Source organism: Musca vetustissima, unplaced genomic scaffold (assembly GCF_032173495.1).
Source record: "Musca vetustissima isolate MV318-11 ecotype Yass unplaced genomic scaffold, APGP_CSIRO_Mvet_v1 utg352471, whole genome shotgun sequence".
Classification (NCBI taxonomy): domain Eukaryota; kingdom Metazoa; phylum Arthropoda; class Insecta; order Diptera; family Muscidae; genus Musca; species Musca vetustissima.
Window position 1 is genome coordinate 4657 of NW_026880074.1, and position 25495 is coordinate 30151.

General features: G+C 37.2%; 1 protein-coding gene across 1 annotated transcript; it reads right to left on the reverse strand.

Moving 5' to 3' along the window:
• Positions 1–12140: 12140 nt before the first annotated feature.
• Positions 12141–14140, reverse strand: LOC133325406 (uncharacterized). The gene is made up of 3 exons (XM_061534176.1): positions 14036–14140; positions 13578–13973; positions 12141–13514 (listed from the first exon to the last, which is right to left on the reverse strand). Exons 1-3 carry the CDS (start codon positions 14138–14140, stop codon positions 12141–12143), a joined length of 1875 nt encoding a protein of 624 aa, XP_061390160.1.
• Between the last annotated feature and the right edge of the window lie 11355 nt (positions 14141–25495).

The window sequence follows — 25495 nt, forward strand, 5'->3', positions numbered from 1 at the left end:
TGTGTTGTGTCCTTATTTTGTCATCTTCCTTTTTGCCTTCTATAAACAAGTCGTCTCGGTCATCATCCAGACAACACGAAAAAGTTGACCCCATATCACACCTTTTTTCCTCTGCTATGCTGCTATGTACCCCGTCTTCTCCAGGCTGTGAACCCCTTGCCGAACCTATTTTGTTTTAGCGTATAAACAAGTCAACAACTCGTTTTAGCCTTGTAGTCAACAACAACAACAATCGACATATGTGGTTGTATTCTCTGGCCAAGGTGATTGGTTAGTTGTTACCTCTTTTTTTTCTTGACTGTCTGTTTTTTCTGTTTGCTTCTTAAGAGTCCGAATGCTGATATGTTCTTCTGAGGAAATGACCATAAACCGGTATCATTTGTAGTTTGAGGGAAGTCAATTGTTATGTTCGACTAGGTTATCTTTTTGCAATGAGAATGATAAGATATGGAAACTATGCAGTCTGAAAAAGTATTCTTTAAAAAATCTCACGTAACGGGATCAATGAAAAAAATATTCTTTAAAAAATTATCATTTAAAGAAAATATTCTTTGAAAATATTCAACCGTCCAAAGGTTCCTACAAAAAGAAAGGTTTTAGAAGGTCCCAAAATATCTAAAAAATTACTCAAGCCTAAAAATATTCTCCAAAACTAATCAAATCTTAGAAGGCCGCTAAAAATATTTCTAAAAATTTTCCAAGCCTTAGAAGGTCCCTAAAAATAATCTTAAAACTTTAGTAGGCTCCTCAAAATATTCTTAAAAATTATTCATGTCTCTGAAGGCCTCTAAAAATATTCTTACAAATAATTCATGCCTTAGATGACCCCTAAAAGTATTCTTAAAAAAATATTCTATCCGTAGAAGGCCGCTAAAAATTATTCAAGCCATAGAAGGCTCCCAAAAAATATTCTTAAAAATTATTCAAGCTTTAGAAGGCCCCTAAAAACAGTCTTGGGTAAATTTCTGTGAGTCGATAGAAGGAGTCAACGGCGCTGCTAGGTTTCGAAGATTACTATCCAAGGTGCCGAAGTCAATCGGAAGTATCAAGAAGCAGGATGTAGCGTAGACGGACTCTGGTTCTGAGACTCTAAATCTCCTAGCTGACACTCATTTCCCAGGTTGCAAAGATAAATTTCTGTGAGTCGATAGAAGGAGTCAACGACGCTGCTAGGTTTCGAAGATTACTATCCAAGGTGCCGAAGTCAATCGGAAGTATCAAGAAGCAGGATGGAGCGTGGACGTAATCTGGTTCTGAGACTCTAAAGCTCCTAGCTGAGATATGGGTACCATCAACGGTGAACGTGATGATACTCAGCCTCTTGTGACTCTAGATTTAGATCTCATTGGCAAGGTGGTTAACAGAAACAGAGAGATACGATGGGCAGTCAATACATTCAAATCGTATAAATCGCCAGGACCAGATGGAATCATACCGGCGATGCATCAATTTCCCTCGCCAAGTATATATCTGATCCTTGAGATGATCTATACGGTGTGTTTGACTCTCTCGTATGTTCCGGATCTATGGAACGAGATACGGTTATTTACATTCCCTGAGCGGGGAAACCGAGCCATTCTGTGGCGTGGATTTTTAAATTAATTTTTTGGGGTTCCTAATAAGGCGTGGATTTTCTCCGGCATAGGTTCAGGATATAACTTTAAATGCAAATACGTCAAGTATATATATTCCGACATAGGTTCAGGATCTAACTTTAAATGCAAATGCGTCAAGTATATTTTTTCCAAATAGGTTTAGGATCTATGGAACGAGGTAAAGGTTACTTACATTCCCAAAGCGGGGAAACCAAGCCACTCTGAACCAAAGAACTATAGACTCATTAGCTTATCATCCTATCTCCTCAAGACTCTCGAAAGACTGAGACGACCAGGAGATTAGACGTATAGACACCACCTCTCTTAGAAACTCACAACACGCATACATAAAGGGCAAGTCGGTAGAATCTGCACTGCACGAGATGGTAGGTTACATTGGGAGCGGAATATGGAAAATTCAAATTTTACGCTGGCCGCCTTCGTAGATATAGAGGGAGCCTTTAACAACGTTAAACTTGAATTCATAATCCATTCGCTTAAAGAAGTTGGCATTCCTGATACCACCCTTACGTATTGGATAGGTAAAATGCTGAACAGCAGAATTATAAATTCTAGTGTGGGGGATACAAAAATCAGGAAAACGGTAACTAGAGACACACCTCAGCGAGGGGTGCTCTAGTCGTTGCTATGGCTATTGGTAATTAATAATATACTGATGGAACTGGACGGGAAAGGTATTAAAGTTGTAGCTTATGCGGACGACGTGGTGATATTGATTTCCAGAAAATTTCCGTCAACAATCTCGGAGCTTATGCAAAGAGCCTTACTAACGCTGTCGCATTGGTCAGGGCGAACAACCTTGGTGTAAATTCAACAAAGACGGAACTGGTAATGTTCACCAGGAAGCGTAAGCTCGGCGTGTTTGCTCCACCAACACTGAACGGAGTGACACTTCATCTATCTCCTGAAGCAAAGTACCTCGGCACAATCCTGGGCTGTCAACTACGATGGAATAGAAACGCTGAGGAACGGGCGAAGAGAATGCTGATTGCACGCTGTGCATGCAAGAAATCCATTGGGAAAAGCTAGGGGCTAAAACCATCGACTATACACTGGTTGTATAACACCGTGTTAAGGCCCAACCTATCTTCTCTTGTGTGTTGGAACTGTCTGCGCCACAAGTCGACATATAGTAAATTAGATAAGGTACAAAGAGCCGCCTCGATTTTAGTTACAGAAACCAGGAGGCAATGCTGAATTTTTGGGCCCCTGGGCCTCAGCATTAATTTGTCAGGCCGCACGTAGCACCTTAAGGCTGCATAAACAAAACCTCTGGCGAAGTTGTACCTTTGGACATGGTCGAATCTTGAACGAGTCAGGTATGACATTGGACCAACGCGTAAAACTAAGCGACTATATATCACCAGACCTGAGATTTGACGACGTAGATGTCGTTATTCCTAGTAGAGACAATTGAGCAAAATCCGCGCCTTATTAGATACCCTAAAAAATTATTTTAAAAATCCACGCCTTATTGGGAACTTTAGAAAAATCCCAGCTTTATAAAGGCACAGTAAAAATAGTTTTAAAATAATTCGTCCCTAAACAAATTGTGGTTGAAATCCTGTCACCTCAAACAGTTACCCTTTTTCTTAACACGAGGCCATGTTAGTATTCTTTTATTATTTTGTCTTTGCCCCAATGGCGACATCAATGTCCGCATATTGTTGTTCTATGTAACGTTTATTCTAAACATGTTTCAGAGTTTCGTCGTCTTCTTCTTCAGAGTTTTTATTCCTATCTCTGCTAAATATTTTATCTTCACATTCCCATTCTTCTGCAGCTATAGATTATCATTTTCAGCGATTAAGAAAACAACAGCAGCTCAAGAAGTTTTAAAGCAAAACAAAAAGTAGCGAATATGGATGGGTAAAAAAATCTCCGACTTGCCATTGTCTTCTTATGTTAATTAATTTTCCATAGAAGACTTGTAGGTTTTTTTCTTGATCGTCTTGTCTTGACTTCCCGCAAAAATTATGCACTGCCGAAGGCAATGAAATTGTTGCAAAAACTCCTGGAAATTGTTGAAGAGAACTGGAGTATTTAATATGAAATGCTTTGTGTCGGGAACTTTTATTGTGGAAAACAATTCACATGGAGATTTATATCTCGAAGAAGTGCACAAATGTCACTTGTAGTTTCAGATTTAGCTTGGGGTCATTTCCTGCTAATTTTAAAAAGTAACACACAGTAGCTTCAGATATTAGATTTTAGCCTGGCTTTTTTCGCAGAATATTATTTTCTGGTATCTAAAAGGGTTGGATTTATAAAATAATTTTTTAGGGTCCCTAATAAAGTGTGGATTTTATAAAGAATATTTTTTGAGGTACCCAAAGTGGCGTGGATTTTATAAAGAATATTTTTTGAATAATTGAAATAATTTTTTAGGGTTCCTAATAAGGCGTGGATTCTTGAAATAATTTTTTAGGGTTCCTAATAAGGCGTGGAGTTTTTAAATAATTTTTTTAGGGTTCCCAATAAGGCGTGGATTCTTGAAATAATTTTTTCAGGGTTCCCAATAAGGCGTGGATTCTTGAAATAATTTTTTTAGGGTTCCTAATAAGGCGTGGATTCTTGAAATAATTTTTAGGGTTCCTAATAAGGCGTGGATTCTTGAAATAATTTCTTAGCGCTCCTAATAATGCGTGGATTCTTGAAATAATTTGTTTAGGGTTCCTAATAAGGCGTGGATTCTTAAAATAACTTTTTAAGGGCTCCTAATAAGGCTCGGATTCTTGGAATAATTTTTTTAGGGTTCCTAATAAGGCGTGGATTCTTGAAATAATTTTTTAGGGTTCCTAATAAGGCGTGATATTTTTTCCGAGTAGCATCAGGATCTAACTTTAAATGCAAATATGTCAAGAATATATTTTTCCGAATAGGTTCAGGATATAACTTTAAATGCAAATACGTCAAGTATATTTTTTCGGAATAGTTTCAGGATATAACTTTAAATGCAAATACGTCAAGTATATTTTACCGATTTGTTTCAAGTATTGGCTATATGTTTCTCGATCTAAAAAATAAAAACAAATAATTATTTCTAAACGGAATCCAATAAGATAAAAAATTATGGTTAGGCTAGTTGAACCTTTACCTTATTTTCTGTATCTCTTGATGGTCTTTTAAATGCTCAACAATTTGTTGTTCTACACAAGATTAGATAACCTACAATTACTTAACCGTTAACATTAAACCAAATCCCATCAGTCATCACCTTGTTTTGTTTGAAATTTTCCAAACTCCAAACCAACCGTTTGATGGAGGAAATTGCCATATCATTCTCATTAATCAAATCTTAAGAACATTTTCGAAGAAAAAAAGGGTCACACAACAAGGGTACGTACACCAGCTCACATTTACATAACATAACCTTCAAATAACCAGTCTCTTAAAAATACAGGTAGATGGTGAAGAATCTCAATAATAAAAAGTAAAGAAAAAACTGAAACAAATGAAAGAAAAACTCCATAGAAATAAATGCAATTGCTTCTCATTTTCTTCTTGTTCGGGTCGAACAGCGAACATTTCGATTTTCTACATAAACGATTGATAACTGTGACATTTACCAACCAATAATATTTGTTCTACCACCCGAAGAGAAGTGTGAAAGACTTCAATGAGTTGTTTTCGTTATTCACTTAATAATTATTTCAATTATTAGACTCGGGAGGTTGCTTCATCTTCATTCTGGTACCAGAATGAAGAACAACAACTTCGACAAGTGGTGTTAAAAGAATGCCAGTTGGATGGCAATAATTTTGCTGTTCATAAAAAAATCTTGCGGTAGAAATAATGGCAAAGAAATGAAATAATGTATGAAAAAGTCGTTTACGGGCCAGCGATGGAGAGAGGTGGAAGAGTAATAATACACACCGAAGAGGTTAATAGCATCGTAAAGTGTTTAGATGGTTCGCAATGCCATGACAAAAAATATAATTTTTTTTAAACGTGGATTTTTAAAATAATTTTTTATTGGTCCTAATAAGGCATGGATTTTAAAAATATATATATTTTTTTAGAGACCTAAATTTCCGTACTTACATAGCTGGCTTGTGACAGAACTTTCGTTCCATATGCCGAGCTTAAAAAAGATTTCCAGGCGCGTCGATCGTTTGCGCAGTTTTTCCCATTTGAAAGACCATTTTCGGCAATATTTTCTTCCACTTGGTATTACCATCTTATTCGTGGTCTTCCCGTTCTGCAGCTCAATACGTCTAACAATGTCAGTGTCCGAGAATAGCTGATACAACTCATGGTTCATTCGACGGCGATATTCACCGTCAACGCAGGTCGGCCCATAGATCCTTCGGAGAATTTTAAGTACCCATGCTTCAGATCCATATAACAGCACGGGTAGTATCAGCGTCTTGTAGAGTGTGAGTTTGGTCTGGCGTGAAGTGGCCTTGTTTCTGAACTGCTTACTTAGACCATAGTAGCATCTGTTGGTCATCACTATCCTTCTCAGTTTACTGCCAGAACCAGTTTGTCAGACTCCTTTTCAATTTTTTAAGGCGTGCATATTTAAAAGTTTTCTTTTTTTTTTTTCATAGTAGGTTGGGTTTTCCTAATAAGGCGTGGATTTTTAAAAGAATTTTTTTCTTGGTCCTAATAAGGCGTGGATTTTTAAAAGAATTTTTTTCTTGGTCCTAATAAGGCGTGGATTTTTAAAAGAATTTTTTTCTTGGTCCTAATAAGGCGTGGATTTTTAAAAGAATTTTTTTCTTGGTCCTAATAAGGCGTGGATTTTTAAAAGAATTTTTTTCTTGGTCCTAATAAGGCGTGGATTTTTAAAAGAATTTTTTTCTTGGTCCTAATAAGGCGTGGATTTTTAAAAGAATTTTTTTCTTGGTCCTAATAAGGCGTGGATTTTTAAAAGAATTTTTTTCTTGGTCCTAATAAGGCGTGGATTTTTAAAAGAATTTTTTTCTTGGTCCTAATAAGGCGTGGATTTTTAAAAGAATTTTTTTCTTGGTCCTAATAAGGCGTGGATTTTTAAAAGAATTTTTTTCTTGGTCCTAATAAGGCGTGGATTTTTAAAAGAATTTTTTTCTTGGTCCTAATAAGGCGTGGATTTTTAAAAGAATTTTTTTCTTGGTCCTAATAAGGCGTGGATTTTTAAAAGAATTTTTTTCTTGGTCCTAATAAGGCGTGGATTTTTAAAAGAATTTTTTTCTTGGTCCTAATAAGGCGTGGATTTTTAAAAGAATTTTTTTCTTGGTCCTAATAAGGCGTGGATTTTTAAAAGAATTTTTTTCTTGGTCCTAATAAGGCGTGGATTTTTAAAAGAATTTTTTTCTTGGTCCTAATAAGGCGTGGATTTTTAAAAGAATTTTTTTCTTGGTCCTAATAAGGCGTGGATTTTTAAAAGAATTTTTTTCTTGGTCCTAATAAGGCGTGGATTTTTAAAAGAATTTTTTTCTTGGTCCTAATAAGGCGTGGATTTTTAAAAGAATTTTTTTTCTTGGTCCTAATAAGGCGTGGATTTTTAAAAGAATTTTTTTTCTTGGTCCTAATAAGGCGTGGATTTTTAAAAGAATTTTTTTTCTTGGTCCTAATAAGGCGTGGATTTTTAAAAGAATTTTTTTTTCTTGGTCCTAATAAGGCGTGGATTTTTAAAAGAATTTTTTTTCTTGGTCCTAATAAGGCGTGGATTTTTAAAAGAATTTTTTTCTTGGTCCTAATAAGGCGTGGATTTTTAAAAGAATTTTTTTCTTGGTCCTAATAAGGCGTGGATTTTTAAAAGAATTTTTTTCTTGGTCCTAATAAGGCGTGGATTTTTAAAAGAATTTTTTTCTTGGTCCTAATAAGGCGTGGATTTTTAAAAGAATTTTTTTCTTGGTCCTAATAAGGCGTGGATTTTTAAAAGAATTTTTTTCTTGGTCCTAATAAGGCGTGGATTTTTAAAAGAATTTTTTTCTTGGTCCTAATAAGGCGTGGATTTTTAAAAGAATTTTTTTCTTGGTCCTAATAAGGCGTGGATTTTTAAAAGAATTTTTTTCTTGGTCCTAATAAGGCGTGGATTTTTAAAAGAATTTTTTTCTTGGTCCTAATAAGGCGTGGATTTTTAAAAGAATTTTTTTCTTGGTCCTAATAAGGCGTGGATTTTTAAAAGAATTTTTTTCTTGGTCCTAATAAGGCGTGGATTTTTAAAAGAATTTTTTTCTTGGTCCTAATAAGGCGTGGATTTTTAAAAGAATTTTTTTCTTGGTCCTAATAAGGCGTGGATTTTTAAAAGAATTTTTTCTTGGTCCTAATAAGGCGTGGATTTTTAAAAGAATTTTTTTCTTGGTCCTAATAAGGCGTGGATTTTTAAAAGAATTTTTTTCTTGGTCCTAATAAGGCGTGGATTTTTAAAAGAATTTTTTTCTTGGTCCTAATAAGGCGTGGATTTTTAAAAGAATTTTTTTCTTGGTCCTAATAAGGCGTGGATTTTTAAAAGAATTTTTTTCTTGGTCCTAATAAGGCGTGGATTTTTAAAAGAATTTTTTTCTTGGTCCTAATAAGGCGTGGATTTTTAAAAGAATTTTTTTCTTGGTCCTAATAAGGCGTGGATTTTTAAAAGAATTTTTTTCTTGGTCCTAATAAGGCGTGGATTTTTAAAAGAATTTTTTTCTTGGTCCTAATAAGGCGTGGATTTTTAAAAGAATTTTTTTCTTGGTCCTAATAAGGCGTGGATTTTTAAAAGAATTTTATAGGGCTCCAAAAATATTTTTTTGTATAACTTTAAATGCAAATACGTCAAAGAAGTTACCTCCATGATTATGATTTCGCAATCCTCCATTTTCTTGATGACCTAAATAATGTTCAGAATTTAGTATTCTACTTACATAAAAACCCGCTTGAAGTCTTCTTGAATTTGTTTTTCATTCATTGTCGGCGGAATAGATGAACAATGGCCCGACTGGTTGAATGTCTTATTTGAATGGTTTGCTAAATTAAATGGTCCATAAGATATTGTAGCATTGTTCTATCACTACGCCTGGCCAAATATGGCCTATGGAAGTTATTAATTTAATAATGATGTGTTGAAGATGTTGTAAAAACCCCCCATTCGAATTGGTGCTATTCTTCATAATAGAATCGGAATGTGTTCCAATGTGGTGTTACAATCTGAAAGGAAGTAAAGAAGATTATTTTAAATAACTCTAGTTGGATTGGTTTTTTATTAGCCGCTCTTACCTGGTTGTCTTCAAACATGATTGATGCCAACATTTGGTTGTAAAGATCGTTTAGCTGGTTGGTCGGTTGGCTTATGGGATATGAATGAATGCATTGAACACGTTTTGTTGGTAACAACCATAATGCATTTTTTTCGATTTATTGTTTTTTTTGTTGTTGTTTTTTTTTTTTTTTGTTCTTCCATATTACAATGTGATTTTTGCATTTCGATAAGAATATTTAATTTTTTTGTGTTAACCAGTTAACCAGCCACAATTCACTTGGCATTTCAACAGACAACACCAATTCGCTTTTTGCACGTTGAGGGTAATTTAGGTCATTTTTATGTGGTTATGATTGGTGGTGTTGAATTGGAAAACGGGGATTTTGTAAAACATTTTTTTTTTCAATTTCAACTTTTTTTTTAATTTAATAAGCCGTAGATTTTTAAAATATTTTTTTTCGGGGTCCCAACAAGTCGTGGATTTTTAAAATATTTTTTTTCGGGGTCCCAACAAGGCGTGGATTTTTAAAATATTTTTTTTCGGGGTCCCAACAAGGCGTGGATTTTTAAAATATTTTTTTTCGGGGTCCCAACAAGGCGTGGATTTTTAAAATAATTTTTTTCGGCGTCTCAACAAGGCGTGGATTTTTAAAATAATTTTTTTCGGGGTCCCAACAAGGCGTGGATTTTTAAAATATTTTTTTTCGGGGTCCCAACAAGGTGTGGATTTTTAAAATATTTTTTTCGGGGTCCCAACAAGGCGTGGATTTTTAAAATAATTTTTTTTGGGGTCCCAACAAGGCGTGGATTTTTAAAATAATTTTTTTCAGGGTACCAACAAGGCGTGGATTTTTAAAATAATTTTTTTCGGGGTCCCAACAAGGCGTGGATTTTTAAAATAATTTTTTTCAGGGTCCCAACAAGGCGTGGATTTTTAAAATAATTTTTTTCGGGGTCCCAACAAGGCGTTGATGACCCCCGCAAACGGATGAAGGACCACGATCTGCGAATCTGCACTTGGAATGTGCGCACGTTGTACAGAAAAGGCACAGTTCTCGCTTTGGCGGATGTACTCAGGAAGTACAAAGACGATATTATTGCCTTAAAGGAAATGCGATGGAAAGGGACTGGCGTAAGTAAATCAGAAGATTACGCTCTGTATTATAGCTGACATGACAGGAGACATGAATTTGGCTCGACCTCGTCTTCAGATTCACTCCAGTAGATGAGCGAATTGCTATAATCCGCATAACAGCGAAGTTCTTCTCTATCAGTCTCATTTGCGCCCATGCTCCGACCGAAGATAAAGATGAACAGCCCAAAGACATATTTTACGAGCGCCAAGAAACAGCATATGATCGCTGCCCTGGCCATGATATTAAAATTCTGCTAGAAGATTTTAATGCGAAAATCGAAAGGGAAAATATCTTTGGCCGTCACCGTCGGAAAATTCAACCTTCATAAAAAAAACATCCAACAATGGCATATGGTTGCTTGACTTCGTGACAGCAAAAAACATGGTAGTTAGCAGCACCAGATTCAAGCATCTCGATATACACAAGGCCTCTTAGATTTCTTCCGATCGAACAATGAGAACAACAAATCGATCATGTTGTGATAGACGGAAGGCATTCATCCAGTGTTTTAGACGACCGATCGATCCGTGGAACGAATATCGAGTCGGACCACTACCTTGTAGCAAGGTTCCAATGTTCGCACTCGTCTTAATGTTGAAGCAAAGGTGCGAGAGACGTTTAAGAGAGGAGAAAAGTTTTCAGAAAAACTAAGAAAGAACAAGAAAAACGTGGGCGTGAACAGGAGTCAGAATGAAGTCCGGAAATTGTACCAACGAGTAAACACCCAACAGAAGGCCTTGGTGCAAGCACATACTACACATACTTTAGAGATGAAGAAGGAAACCTGGTGACAGATACAGACAGGGTGTTGAGGAGCTTTGAAAAACTTCTGGTATCGTATAGTAGCACCTAGCCAAGATGAGGTCATAAAAGCAATTAATCGGCTCAAGAACAATAAAGCAGCAGGAGCCGATGGGTTACCAGCCAACCTATTCAAGACTGGTGTTCAGATGCTGGTCGGGAGCATGCCCCAGCTGGTTAGTACAATTTGGCCAGAGGAATGTATGAGCAATGATTGGAACCACAGCATCCTGTGTCCCGTGCACAAAAAAGGAGGCAGGACGATATGTGCCTACTATAGAGGAATTAGCCTTCTTCCCATCGCATATAAAGTGCTATAAAGTGAACGACTGGTCAATAACATTATTGGACCATACCAATGCGGCTTCAGACCTGGCAAATCCACCATTGACCAGATTTTCACTCTGCGGCAAATCCTGAAAAAAAAAACCACGAAAAACACATCGACACATTCCGCCTATTCCATCGACTATAAAGCCGCATTCGATAGCCCTATTCGTTCAGAGGTGTTTAAAGCCATGTCTACGTTCGGCATTCCTGCAAAATTAATACGGCTATGCAGGATAACTTTAACTGGTACAAGCTCAGCAGTTAAAGTCGGAAAGGACCTCTCGGTGCCCTTTAATACCGATCGAGAATTCAGACAAGGTGACAGTCTGGCGTCTGATCTTTTTAACATCCTGCTGGATAAGGTCATACAAGACGCAACGGTGAACAGAAATGACACTATGTACACCAAACAAAACCAGTCACTCGCTTACACCTATGACATCGACATAATGGGTCGAACATTGAGAGCGCACTCTACAAGACGCTGATACTACCCGTGCTGTTATATGGATCTGAAGCATGGGTACTTACGCAAGCAGATGAGGCAGCTCTTGGAGTGTTTGAAGAAAAATTCTCAAAGGTGAACAGAAATGACTGCGTTGACGGTGAATGTCGGCGTCGAATGAACCATGAGTTGTACCAGCTATTCTCGGACATCGACATTGTTAGACATATTGAGCTGCAGCGACTACGTTAGCTAGGTCATGTTGTGAGAATGGATGAAGATGCCCCAGCCCAGAAGGTATATAGAAGCGAACCAGCTGATGGTTCACGCAGAAGGAGAAGGCCACGAATACGATGGAAAGATCTAGTCGAAGACAACATTGCCGAAAATTATCTTTCAAATTGGAAAAACTGGGCAAAAGACCGACGAGCCTGGAAATCTTTTTTAAGCTCGGCTTATGTAACGAAAGTTCTGTCACAAACCAGCTAAGTGTAAGTAAGTAAGTTTATAAATAAGGTCTTGAAAAACTAATTTAAAAAAAATAGTGTTTAAAAAATCTGTCAAAGTTCTGCTTAGATCTGTTGTTTTTCTTTATTCTAGGGGGTATAAATTTAATCTTAAAAAAATTACCTTTGGTCCTCCGATCATTACTCACTCTCCCCATTACTGGATTGTTCATTTTCATTATTCCCAATATCGATGGCATTCTGGGTACCCTTACCCCGAAAATCATTCAGCAAACCAGGATCGATTAAATTCAAATTTGCATAGACATACTGGAAATCGAATTGTGGCACTACCTCCTCCACGTCCGCCTTAATCGAACGCAAACCAATATGTGGCCTTAGAAAACTATCAGCCAATGGAAACCATTTCAATAGAATTTCAGGCCTCTCACCCCTTCGTGTGGCTTCCAAAATTCGCTTCCTCTGCTGCATATAGGTTATGCGGAAAATTTTAATTTTCTTTGCCACATAGGCAGCGGTCAGGCCATGACCCATTGAGGCGGCAATATCTTCTATGGCAGCATTACGTAGAGCTCTTGAGCGGTAATCTGGATCTTTTAAATCCCATAGGCATCTGTGTACACCATAAAGGCGTAAAAATTTCACCGAATGTTTCAAGGACCATTTACCCTCCAGCAAATCATCTTCCAGAACGTTTTTATTACATGGCATCTTTTCCTCGGTTTCCATTTCTATGGGGTAAGAGGAATTCGTTGCGGATTCCATTGAAAAATCCTCACGAAATAGGGAAGACATTAGAGATTCATTCATGTTGGACATGGGCGCCACTGAGGGTAGGGGATTTTCGAAACGTTTTTCATAGTCCTCATAGTCGTCCTCCTCATGATCTGTGTAGTTCCTAGGTGGACTTTTCATTTCATCGAGATAAATGGTTTCAGGTTTTATTTCCCTTGGCTTTTCCCACAGCATTTCCGTTTCCTGCCACCATTTGTAGGGGGGTTGATAGGTGGGATCTTGAGATATTTTTTCCCTCTCTTTGGTTACGGTCTCTTTCAGGATATGCCAGCGTTTTTCAATACTCTCCAAGGGCCATTGCATTTCTTGGGCTATTGTTTGCAGAGGAAAATTTGTTGAGCTCTTCCACGACTCTGATGTGTGGGTGCTGCATAATATGGGGTATTGTTTTAGGAGATTTATAAATTCCAAGGAGGTCTCCAAGGTCCATTGTTTGGCTTTCGCAAATTCGTTTTTAATTTCCCCATCATTTAGTTTTTCTTCCTTCATTATTAGTAATTGATGATGCAGATTTTCCTCCACCTCTTCCAGTTTGGGTTTTATGGCCTCCTCCGATCTAAGGTCGCTTTCTTCGTGACCCTCGTTGAATTCACTATCTTCCGAAAAATATTCAATTTTAGGTTGGCAAGATAATTCTCCAGCCACCAATTTACTTTCACCCTTTCCCAAGGCCTTGTGGGGCAACAAAGGCCCCAATGTTTCGGGATTTATGGTAAAAACCACAGCATCTTCTAAGTCAGAGTCTGAATTACGAGCCTCCTAGAAAATAAAAAATATTTTCATATAAAATTCTCTTCAAAAAATTTTAATTTTGCCACCCACCTCCCCCTTGTGCCCCTTTTTGGGGACATTTCTCAAAAACGCATCGGCCAGGGCAAACCATTTCAACTTGGTTTTCGATCCCATGCCCAGTTTCATACGATGTTTTATACGTTTCTTTTCATAACGATATGTGGCCCGAATAATATTAATTTTTTGTACCACCTGGTCCTTAGTAAGATGGCCTCCCATGGCAGCGGTTATATCCACCAAGGCAGCATGGCGCATTCGACGATTATTATTATCCTCATGCTCGACATCCCACAGGCAACGATGACCGGCATAGAAACGTAGCAGGCGTATGATTTCCGAAACTGGCCATTTATCACTTTCGGGAGCCGTAAAGGTCTCTATAGTGGGGTCGTACTTCGGCATCTCATGTTCCATGTTATTCAGAACCTGAAAGGGATTAAAAACATTAATTGGAAATGACCAAAATCCAATTGGATTATTTTATCAACCTTGTCCTCCATTTCAGTTGCGGTTCCGGTGATAACCTCACTTTCCTGCTCCTGATTCCCTGCCAATTTCCATAAATCCGCAGCGTCTTGTTGTGAGACCATCATTGTCTGAGACTAACGACTCTACGACTAATCTCTGCATGCCCTATCTTGTTTATTTTGTGATAAGATCAGAACAAACAGATCATGGCAAGCCAAAACAAAACGGCGGGGTTTCGGAACGAAGTTCAATGAAACAATTCATGGAATATAACTCTGGGAACTAGTTGCGGTACTATGGAGTGGATTAAATGCATCCAATTGGTCAACTCCCTTCAGCAGATACACAAATGCCATGCAAGTTTGCGGTTCCGACATTTGGGTTCCTTTAATTATTCATTGAAGTCGCCACACGAAGAATTATTTTGAAAAGGACTCGTTGCAAACAGCAGGGAATGCAATATCTTCTCGGAATAAAATTTAATGGCCTACTTGGATGCGAAAAATTCAAAAAATCTGCAGAAAAATCCAAATCCGTTTCAAAATTTTTTTCCGATAACTTTGAGGTTATATTAATCGATAATAATATAGGGCGGGTTTACACGAGGGGTAATATGCTGCAAAAAAAATGAGCTACACTGAAAAAAAACTCTTATTGAGGGATTGAAAAATATTTATTTTTTTTTAAATCCGCACCTTATTGGAAACCTAAGAATTAAGCTTTTATAAATCCGCACGTTATTAAGAAATTAAAACTGTGCTCTTTTAAACATCCACACCTTCAGTCCCTTAAAAAATATTTTTTTAATAATCTGCACATTCTCTAGACCCTAAAAATGTATTCTTTTAAAAATCCGCACCTTATTAAGACCCTGAAAAAGTATTTTAAAAATCCGCACCTTATTAAGACCCTGAAAAAGTATTCTTGTAAAAATCCGCACCTTATTAAAATCCTGAAAAAGTATTCTTTTAAAAATCCGCACCTTATTAGAACCCTGAAAAAGTATTCTTTTAAAAATCCGCTCCATATTAGGGCCCTGAAAAAGTATTCTTATAAAAATCCACACAACACTAAGGCCCCAAAAATATAGTATTTGAATAATCCACGCATTTTAAAGGTCCATATATTTGAATAATCCACACATTTTAGAGGTCCGAAAATATACTCTTTTAATAATCCACGCCTATGAGAGGTCCCTAAATATACTCTTTTAATAATCCACGCCTATGAGAGGTCCCTAAATATACTCTTTTAATAATCCAAGCCTATGAGAGGTCTCTAAATATACTCTTTTAATACTCCATGCCTGTGAGAGGTCCCTAAATATACTCTTATAATAATCCACCCCTATTAAAGGTCCCCAAATCTACTCTATTAATAATCCACGCCTATTAAAGGTCCATAATATACTCTTTTAATAATCCACGCCTATTAGAGGTGCCTAAATATACTCTTTTAATAATCAACGTCTATTAGAGGTTCCTAAATATAATCTTTTAATAATCCACGCCTATTAGAGGTCCCAAAATATTCTCTTTTAAAAAGCCAAGCCTATTAGAGGTCCCAAAATATGCTCTTTAGATTATCCACGCCTATGAGCGGTCCCTAAGTATACTCTTAAAATAATCCACGCCTATTATAGGTCCCTAAATATACGCTTTTAATAATCCACGCCTATTAGAGATCCCTAAATATACTCTTTTAATAACCCACGCCTATTAGAGATCCCTAAATATACTCTTTTAATAATCCACGCTTATTAGAGGTCCCTAAATATACGCTTATAATAATCCACGCCTATTAGTGGTTCCTAAATATACTCTTTTAATAATTCAAGCCTATTAGAGATCCCTAAATATACTCTTTTAATAATCCACGCTTATTAGAGGTCCCTAAATATACGCTTATAATAATCCACGCCTATTAGTGGTTCCTAAATATACTCTTTTAATAATTCAAGCCTATTAGAGATCCCTAAATATACTCTTTTAATAATCCACGCCTATTAGAGCTCCCTAAATATACCCTATTAATAATCCACGCCTATTAGAGGTCCCTAAATATACTCTATTAATAATCCACGCCTATTAGAGGTTCCTAAATATACTCTATTAATAATTCACGCCCATTAGAGGTTCCTAAATATACTCTATTAATAATACACGCCTATTAGAGGTCCCTAAATGTACTCTAATAATAATCCACGCCTATTAGAGGTCCCTAAATATACTCTATTAATAATACACGCCTATTAGAGGTCCCTAAATATACTCTATTAATAATCCACGCCTATTAGAGGTCCCTAAATATACTCTATTAATAATCCACGTCTATTATAGGTCCCTAAATATACTCTATTAATAATCCACGCCTATTAGAGGTCTCCAAAATATACTCTTTTAATAATCCACGCCTATTAGAGGTCCCTAAATATACGCTTTTAATAATCCACGCCTATTAGTGGTTCCTAAATATACTCTTTTAATAATTCAAGCCTATTAGAGATCCCTAAATATACTCTTTTAATAATCCACGCCTATTAGAGCTCCCTAAATATACCCTATTAATAATCCACGCCTATTAGAGGTCCCTAAATATACTCTATTAATAATCCACGCCTATTAGAGGTTCCTAAATATACTCTATTAATAATTCACGCCCATTAGAGGTTCCTAAATATACTCTATTAATAATACACGCCTATTAGAGGTCCCTAAATGTACTCTAATAATAATCCACGCCTTTTAGAGGTCCCTAAAAATACTCTATTAATAATACACGCCTATTAGAGGTCCCTAAATATACTCTATTAATAATCCACGTCTATTATAGGTCCCTAAATATACTCTATTAATAATCCACGCCTATTAGAGGTCTCCAAAATATACTCTTTTAATAATCCACGCCTATTAGAGGTCCCTAAATATATACTCTTTTAATAATCCACGCTTATTAGAGGTCCCTAGATATACTCTTTTAATAATCCACGCTTATTAGAGGTCCCTAAATATACGCTTTTAATAATCCACGCCTATTAGAGGTCCCTAAATATACTCTTTTAATAATCAACGCCTATTAGAGGTTCCTAAATATACTCTATTAATAATTCACGCCCATTAGAGGTTCCTAAATATACTCTATTAATAATACACGCCTATTAGAGGTCCCTAAATATACTCTTTTAATAATCCACGCCTATTAGAGGTCCATAAATATACTCTTTAAATAATCCACGCCTATTAGAGGTCCCTAAATATACTTTTTTAATAATCCACGCCCACTTCAAGACCTTTAAAATTGTTCTTTTGAAAAATAACGCATATTGGAGACCTTTAAAAATGTTTTTTTTAATTATCCACGCCTTTAAATGACCCATAAAAATGTTTTTAATATTCCACGCCTTTAAATGACCGTTAAAAACACTCCTTTTAAATATCCACGTCTATAAGGGGCCCCTAAAATATTCTTTTAAAAATCCTTCTTTAAAAAGGGATCTTTAAAAATATTATTTAAAATAGATCCCTCCATTAACGAATAACAAAGACATAAAAGTATAAAGATAGGACAATTGAATTTCCAAGTTGGCCGTTAGATGGCTTTTGCTCTGTTGTTACGATATCGTAACAACATTTTCTGTTAATTACAAAGAGAACTAAATTTTTTACTCTCTGAAATGCAATGGAATAATGACAGAAAAAAACTAGAGAGTTTAAAAACAATTTATATGGCTGGCAACATTCTGCAAATATATATGATGTGTTCCGCAATGTGCAAGACGAATTTTTGTCGCTGCTACAGAAATGTATTAAATATACAATAAGAACAGAGTATGTACATATGATATATAATTATTATTATATATAACCAAAAATAACACAGTATTTTAGGTTTTTAGTAATTTTTGTAATATTAGAATCGTTTTAAACGACAACTTATTGAACTTTGTATACACATGTGGTGTTGTGTGATTATTGTAAACCCCCGATGCAATGAAAACACTATGTAAATAGTGAAAGACCGCGAAAAAGCATTTCGATTTGTAAACGTAAGAAGGGAATCTATATTCACTACTTATTTCAATGAACTTAATAAAAATCTGGATACTATGAAGAGTCCTTGGAAAAATTAGTGCACAATATAAATATGACTATATGTTGTAATACGGATCTCAAATGCTTCAAATATACGCATATAGTCTTATACCATGTTCTGGCGGGCATTTGAACAACGTTGTTCTCTCTCTCTAATTATACCCTTCACCACACTGTGGTACAGGGTATTATGTCCTTGTGCATATGTTTGTAACAGGCAAAAGGAAACGAGATAGACACATGGTTCCTTTTGAGAATGCATAGAATCACTCTCTATGTCTGTTTATGCATGTCCGTCCATCCGTCCGTCTATTTATATTAAATTGTAAACAAAGTACAGGTCGCATTTATGATCCGATTTGGATGACATTTGGCACAGCTCACTCATTTGGTCCAAGGACGAACCCTATTGAAATTGAAGAAAATCGGTTCAGATTTAGATATAGCTCCCGTATACGTTTTAGTCGTATTTTATGTAAATGGTGTACCAAAGTCCCTATATAACTTTCGATTTACACGAAATTTTGCACAGGGTACTGAATTGTGTCTAGAATGATATGTGCTAAGTTTCGTGAAAATCGCTTCAGATTTAGATATAGCTCTCATATATAGTTTTGTCAGATTCTATGTAAAAGGTGCACCAAAGTCCCCCATTCTCGGTGTCAAACTTTTTTTTATTTAATTCGAATCTACTCTTGAAGATATAGCCGATTTATTGTGTCAGCATCAAGTGACGGCAAGAGTGATTCTCAAACTTTTAATGCATTTTTCTCGAAGCCGTGTTTCGCGAATGGCGAGCACGATAGCTCATAAACTAATAATCCAATCGTTTTGTTAGTACCAAATTAATAATAATAAAACATTTTTTAAGACTTTTTTGTTGTTATATAATTATTTATTTATTACCATAAATGAGTTTTTTTTTTTTTCAATCACTTACTAATTTTGTGTGTTTTTATTTTTTGGAAGATTTTGTTTTGAGGAGGAAATAAAAACTTTGATGTGACGGAGGATATTTTATGTATAAGTAAAAAGATAGATTAATAAACCAGTGAGCGGAGCAGTATAGTCGAACGGGGCCGACCATATGATACTCTACACAACTTCTACGAAAATTTGACTTCCTGTAGTTCTATATTTTTAGTACCCTCTTGACCGACTAGAGGTCAACAAATATTACAAATATTCAGTACAGCCCTTCTAATTGCTTGTCCAGATTACCTTCACCGTGGGTTGTGCTGTGCTGTTCGGGCTGTGGCCTATAGATCGACTCGTAAAAAACACAAAAAATTATGTTTTCGGTCCACTTCAGCCCAAAATTATTATCTTATCATCACCGAAAATTATAGGCGTTGTCCTTGGCCATAACTGGAACCTCATGGAACATTTCAAAGCGATCACTGCTATATTTCCACCCTCAAGTGTGGTAATGGTTTACTAAATAATATTTGAATACCTAAACACCTGTTCATACTTAAGTGTAACTACCGCATCCGGGTACATACGAAAATATAATTGATATAATATAACAAAAGTCAGGGTCTATTTGATCCGCTAAATATTGACCGATCTTTATCAAAACTGGCATGTTTGGGTCAGAATTGCGGCCTCTTGAGCGACCAGAAAAACGTCAAAAATAAAGTATTTGGTCCATTGCATCCCCTTAATATCAACTGATCTTTACCAAAATCCATAGGGATCTTCATTGGCCAGAGGAACCCATCCTACATGCAAAATTTCGTAAAGATTGGTCCATAACTGTGGCCTGTATCGTGTTTACAAATAATAATGGACAGTCGGACGGCCACACATGTCTAGATCGACTCAGTTAGTCGAAATATGACGATCGGTATACTTAAGGGTGGGTCTAGGACCAACATTTCTCGGTGTTACAAACGCTTGAGGGTGCACAAAGCTATAATACCCTGACCCTGAAAGCATTATTGTTTTTGTATTCATGGATCCTTATTTGAATCCGCATCATAATCTTTAGGCATCCACATCAACAGGAAATAAACATATTGCAAACAAATTAAAAATGTATAAACAATTTATAAAATTTTGGAAAAGTTTCTTCAGTTCAACCATTAGAGCCCAATCAGCCTTAATTAAATCATCACGGAAGTAATCCTAGCAAGCATCGAGACCTTGGCCAACTTATTATCAGCTTCAAAATGAAGGCCAATCATTTTTGGTGATTCACCGGGTATGGGTTCAATTTTAACCCAAATCTCTTTGATTCGATTGAGGTGACAATGCCAATATATCGACAAACTCCTTGCTCGGCACACAAATCGGTGTACCAATTTTCACAATACCATTTTCGACCATTACACCCATGACAACGGGGCCACGACTGTTAAAGATGAACTGTGGCAGGGGAAGACGGCAATTGATTTAAATTCTTCAAAAAAAAGCACGAAAAAAATAATAATAATTTCATTTCAAACAATCTCAAACTTCGCTTTGGTTACCATATTTTTCAAAATAATTAACATTGCTGTTAAGTATTTTTTGGTGAGAGAACATCAAAAAGTGCATTTTCCATTAAAATGTGTAGCCCTCTATAGCACAAATTTGACACTAATATTGGAAAATGCGTCTTGTCATATCTTTACGATTGTATGTCTTTGGTCTGCTCATATTTGTCTTCGGTCGGAGCATGGGCGTAAATAAGACTCAGCTCACTATTTCAACGGGTGATGAAAATAGCTATCCCAGGTGACACCGCGCGGAGGTCAGTGTCCACAATTCAGATGAAAGAGGGACCAAGATACGCCTGGACTTCGCCATTTTAAAGCCAATCGGAGCCGTTGCTTGCTATCTATCATCCCCTACGCCACACTCCAATAGGCTTGGATTTTTTAAAAATTATTTTTGAGGGAAAAAATTATTGTGGCATTTATTGTGTATGCCTTCATGCCTGCCTACCTTTTTAATGAAGCGTGAGTAATAAATGTTTTTTCTTCTTCTTCTTTTTCTTTCTGATTGGAATTATCTACGAAACCCAATTTAAATGTCAGTCATGCCTTCAAAAGGCCAGAGAAAAAAACCAAAAAAAAAAAAATTCTAAACATACATGCAACAAATGTTGGAACACTTAGAGAATCTCCGAATCGGGTTAATGCTATAAATCTTCGATAGCAACAACAAAAACAATGTTGAGCATGCGCAGCACATATTGCTCGATTTTTATGTTATGTATTTTAATTTTTTGTTTGTGGGTACCTTAAGTGTGCCCCCATAGATTATGTTGGCTGTCAACATTTGTGGCTGTGTGTGTGTTTGCATGTCATCATAGTTCATTGAATGGTAAAAGGAGGGGGAGGGGAAAGGACACATACCTAATAATTATTATTTATTTAATTTTTCAGGTAGGGAGAATTTGGAAAAAGAATATTTTTATAAATCTCTGAAAAATATTTTTAAACCAGTGAGCGGAGCAGTATAGTCGGACGGGGCCGGCCATATGATACGCTACACAATTACCACAAAAAGCAAACTTTCTGTGGTTCTATATTCTGAGCCTGGGCAATATTTCGCGATATTTGCACTATCTTGACCGATTAGAAGTCTACAAATATTACTAATATTCTAATTACTTGTCCAGATTCACTTCACCCTTTATTTTATGAAGTTCGGCTATCAATTGTGGCCTATAAATCGGCTCAAAAAAAACACAAAAAATTAAGTTTTCGGTCCACATCATCCCAAAATTATTAAATGATCATCAACGAAAATTATAGGCGTTGTCCCTGACCATACCTGGATCCTCATGGAAAATTTCAAAGCGATCAGCTCTATATATGAATATGTAATCATATTTAAATATTTAAGTGTAACTCCCACATCCGGGTACATACGACAATATAATTGGTATCAATTTAAAGGTCAACCACTCAACTGGTCGGGTCTATGTCCTTCAGGAGTAAATATATACGCCATCGAAATCAAATTTTGTCATGTTTCACACAAAAGTCAGGGTCAATTTGACCCGCTAAATATTAACCGATCTTTATCAAAACAGGCATGCTTATTCTTTGGCCCGATTCCCTTCTCCCTGGTAAAGATTATTTTGAAGGTCATAACAAGGCGTGGATTTTTCTTGGTAGGCCCTAAAAATAACCTTTAAAAGTCCATGCCTTATGGTAGGCTCTAGGGGAGTTGCCAATCTCCTACTAGGCGCGTCTTCCCGGGTGGCGGATAAGAAGGAGGTCTCCATGATGTGCAATGTGAATCTGACCTAGGTCTCCTAGATCAACTTTTCTCTGCACTTCGTGGAAACCTTGGGAATCTTCGGATCCCCCGTGGACCAAAATGGATCGGGGTAATGCCCTTAAAAAATCAACTACGATGGGTCAAAGAAGAAGTAAAAAGAATAAAGTTACGGTGCAGGGAGTTAATAACCCAGTACCGACAGCAATCGTTGGTGAGGTCACAAGCCACGTGTCGTCGAGATCAAGCGATTGGGATCCGGCTGTTCTAGCTATGGATGCTTTGGCCATTGCAGATGTATCTGTTACAAGGGCATCAATTCAAAGCCAAAACGTTGACGAACCGGCTATTCCTTTGGTCAAGACTGATGAAAATCAGTCTCTGGCTGACAGGACTGTAGTTCTGGGAGGCGACGACCTACACGGGACTCTAAGCTCTATCCGCGATAGTCTAGAGGAGGCAAAATAAGGAACTCTTCGACCAGTTAGACAGACTGGTACCGGAAGAGCAATGTGGAGGGACTGCTACTGAATCTTACCCTAACTGATCTGATGATCTGGACACCACGGTGATCCCAGCCAAGTCTACACAGGGGGATTGCTGTAGCAGTAACGAAGGAAGCGCAGACCCTGTTGACGGACCAACTTCAAGTCTAACTACAACAGGTCATGTGTCGGCATCCGCCGACAAACTTCAGAGACAATCTGTCGAGACCCCAGCAACGGACAGCGGCTCAAAGGCTGGGAAGGCCCGAGAAGTAGCTTATGCGAAACATTACAAACGTGCTTTTTCGTATCTCCGCAAATTCGGGCGAGACGCGAATTTGATCTCTGAGAGGAGGTACACCTCATCAAGGGTAGTACGCCACAGGAGTAGTGCCAGCAGGAGTACGCCACACAGCGGCTCAAAGGTTGGGAAGGTCCGAGAAGTAACAGATGGTAAACATTACAAACGTGCTGTTTCGTATCTCCGCAAATTCGTGGGGCGAGACGCGAATTTGATCTCGGAGAGGGAAGTACACCTCATCAAGGGTAGTACGCCACAAGCAGCCCTGAACGCAATGCTGAATTTTAGGCCCCTGGGCCTCAGCATTAAGTGTCAGGCCGCGCGTAGCGCCCTAAGGCTGCAAGAACAAAACCTATGGCGAAGTTATACCTTTGGGCATGTCCGTATCTTGAACGAGCCAGGTATTACATTGGACCTACGCGTAAAACTGTCCTGAGATTTAACGATGTAGATGTTGTTATTCCTAGTAGAGACGACTGGAACCGAAGTAACCCTCCTCTGGACGGTCTGGCCTTCTATACACAGACGGATCCATGATGGAAGAAGGTACAGGAGCGGGCCTTGGAAGGCAGCGGAATTGATAAAAAAGTCTCGATGCAGAGGTCGTTGAACCGGTGACTATCTTTGTGGATAGTCAAGCGGCTCTTAAAGCAAATGTTGTTATATCAAATCTGAGGCCGTCCTCAAGTGTAGAGCAGCTTTGGAAGAACTTACAGCTATCGGTTGTGTTGGGTACCAGGACATTGTGACATCTCGGGTAATGAAAGAGCGGACGAACTAGCAGACGAGGAATTAAATCCACAGATCTAGCAACTGATGACTCAATCAAACCGCCCATATGCCATCTTTACCCGAACTTTGAGGCATTCTTCGACGAAAGAGCCTATGAACTTTGGCACAACGAACCTAGGTGCAACGTGTCAGGATCCATTTGGCCGACTCTGTCTACCAAAAGAACGCACTCACTGTTGAACCTGAGCAAAGCTGAAATTAGAGTGATGACATGACAGGGCTTTTACTAGTAAATGGGATCTTGATGCGTTGACGATCCCATGTAGACTCTGCGTTGACGAGGAGGAGACGGAGACAATTGAGCTCACAGGCGGCACAGACTAGTGGGTGCTCATTTTCTACCGAATCTTAGCTTCTTCTCAACAACCGAACCGGCTCTAATCTACAGCATAATTAGTAACCTAAAGGGGTTAGGAAAGTGTAACATTGACACGCAATATATCTTCTGTCTGATCTCTATAGACATCGACCTTATTCCAATCGTACCTTTTTTATATCTTTCTGTAAGCTTCTCATCCCTCTTTATTTCCCCCAATCTTCTCTCCCCTATATATCTGTCCTTATCTCTTTTCTTCTCGTGGATGATCACAACGGACCTAACGGTCTCAGAGTGCTGCAGCCACATAAGTGGCAAACCTAACCTATTGTAGGTTCTAACAAATAATTTTTAAATTATAGTTGGGGATTTTTTTGAAGAATGTTTTTAGTGGCGCCCAATTAATTTGGCTGCAGCCACATAAGTGACAAACCTAACCTATTGTAGGTTCTAACAAATATTTTTTAAGTTATAGTTGGGGGGTTTTTTAAAGAATATTTTTAGTGGCGCCCAATTAATTTGGGATATTTTTAAGAATATTTTCTTTTTCTTCTGAATTCTAATTAGGCTGCCTCTTGGTGTTTTTCCTTATAATTCCCTCATTAACTTATTACCCAATTCCCCACATTGCAACCAAAAAAAAAGAACCGTTTCTAGGTTAAACCCATCATTCCATGCCATGCGAATTCTAACAATTTAATAAAAAAAGAAGTTATTAAAAAAATTGTTTTTTAATTCTTTAAACTGATTACTTTGTGTGGGGAAATAAAAACCGAAGTGTTTCTGCATTCCATTTTGGCAATGGAAATAGTGGCTGCTACCGGTCACACGGAAAAACTGGTCGAAATTTCAAGAAAATCTTTAATTTGAGGAATTTTTTGTTGCACATCTAAATTATTTCAAATGTGCGGACAGGTTCGTAATTGCCAAGCAGAAGAAGTGACATTTCTGAGCAAAGCAGAAAAATAAATTCCGAAATCTTGTTTTTTGATATTTTCCTTAACTACTGTTTCTTCTTCGCATGTTTTTTTTTTACGGCGTTGCTGCGAACGTATGGATCTGGATGGACAAGTTTTCCTGCCTGGCTCTTTTTTCTCCTCCTTCGTCTTCATCGTTTTCTGAGTAGCATGTCCAGCTACTGCGTTATGTAGAATTTTAATGCATTTCTATGTAAACTGTAATTTTTTTTAATGTGCGACAGAGGGAATAAAAAATTTAGCCACGAAGAAGAAGAAAAAGTAAAGGCCAAGTTGTGCTGGACAAATGCCTGCCCCGCCATA

What these genes read in the sequence shown, in the direction of transcription:
- LOC133325406 (XM_061534176.1), bottom strand. Translation starts at nt 14,140, where the DNA reads ATGATGGTCTCACAACAAGACGCTGCGGATTTATGGAAATTGGCAGGG. An exon ending in CAACTGAAATGGAGGACAAG is followed by an intron (nt 13,974 to 14,035) that starts GTTGATAAAATA and finishes AATCCCTTTCAG; the next exon opens with GTTCTGAATAACATGGAACA. An exon ending in AAAAGGGGCACAAGGGGGAG is followed by an intron (nt 13,515 to 13,577) that starts GTGGGTGGCAAA and finishes TTTATTTTCTAG; the next exon opens with GAGGCTCGTAATTCAGACTC.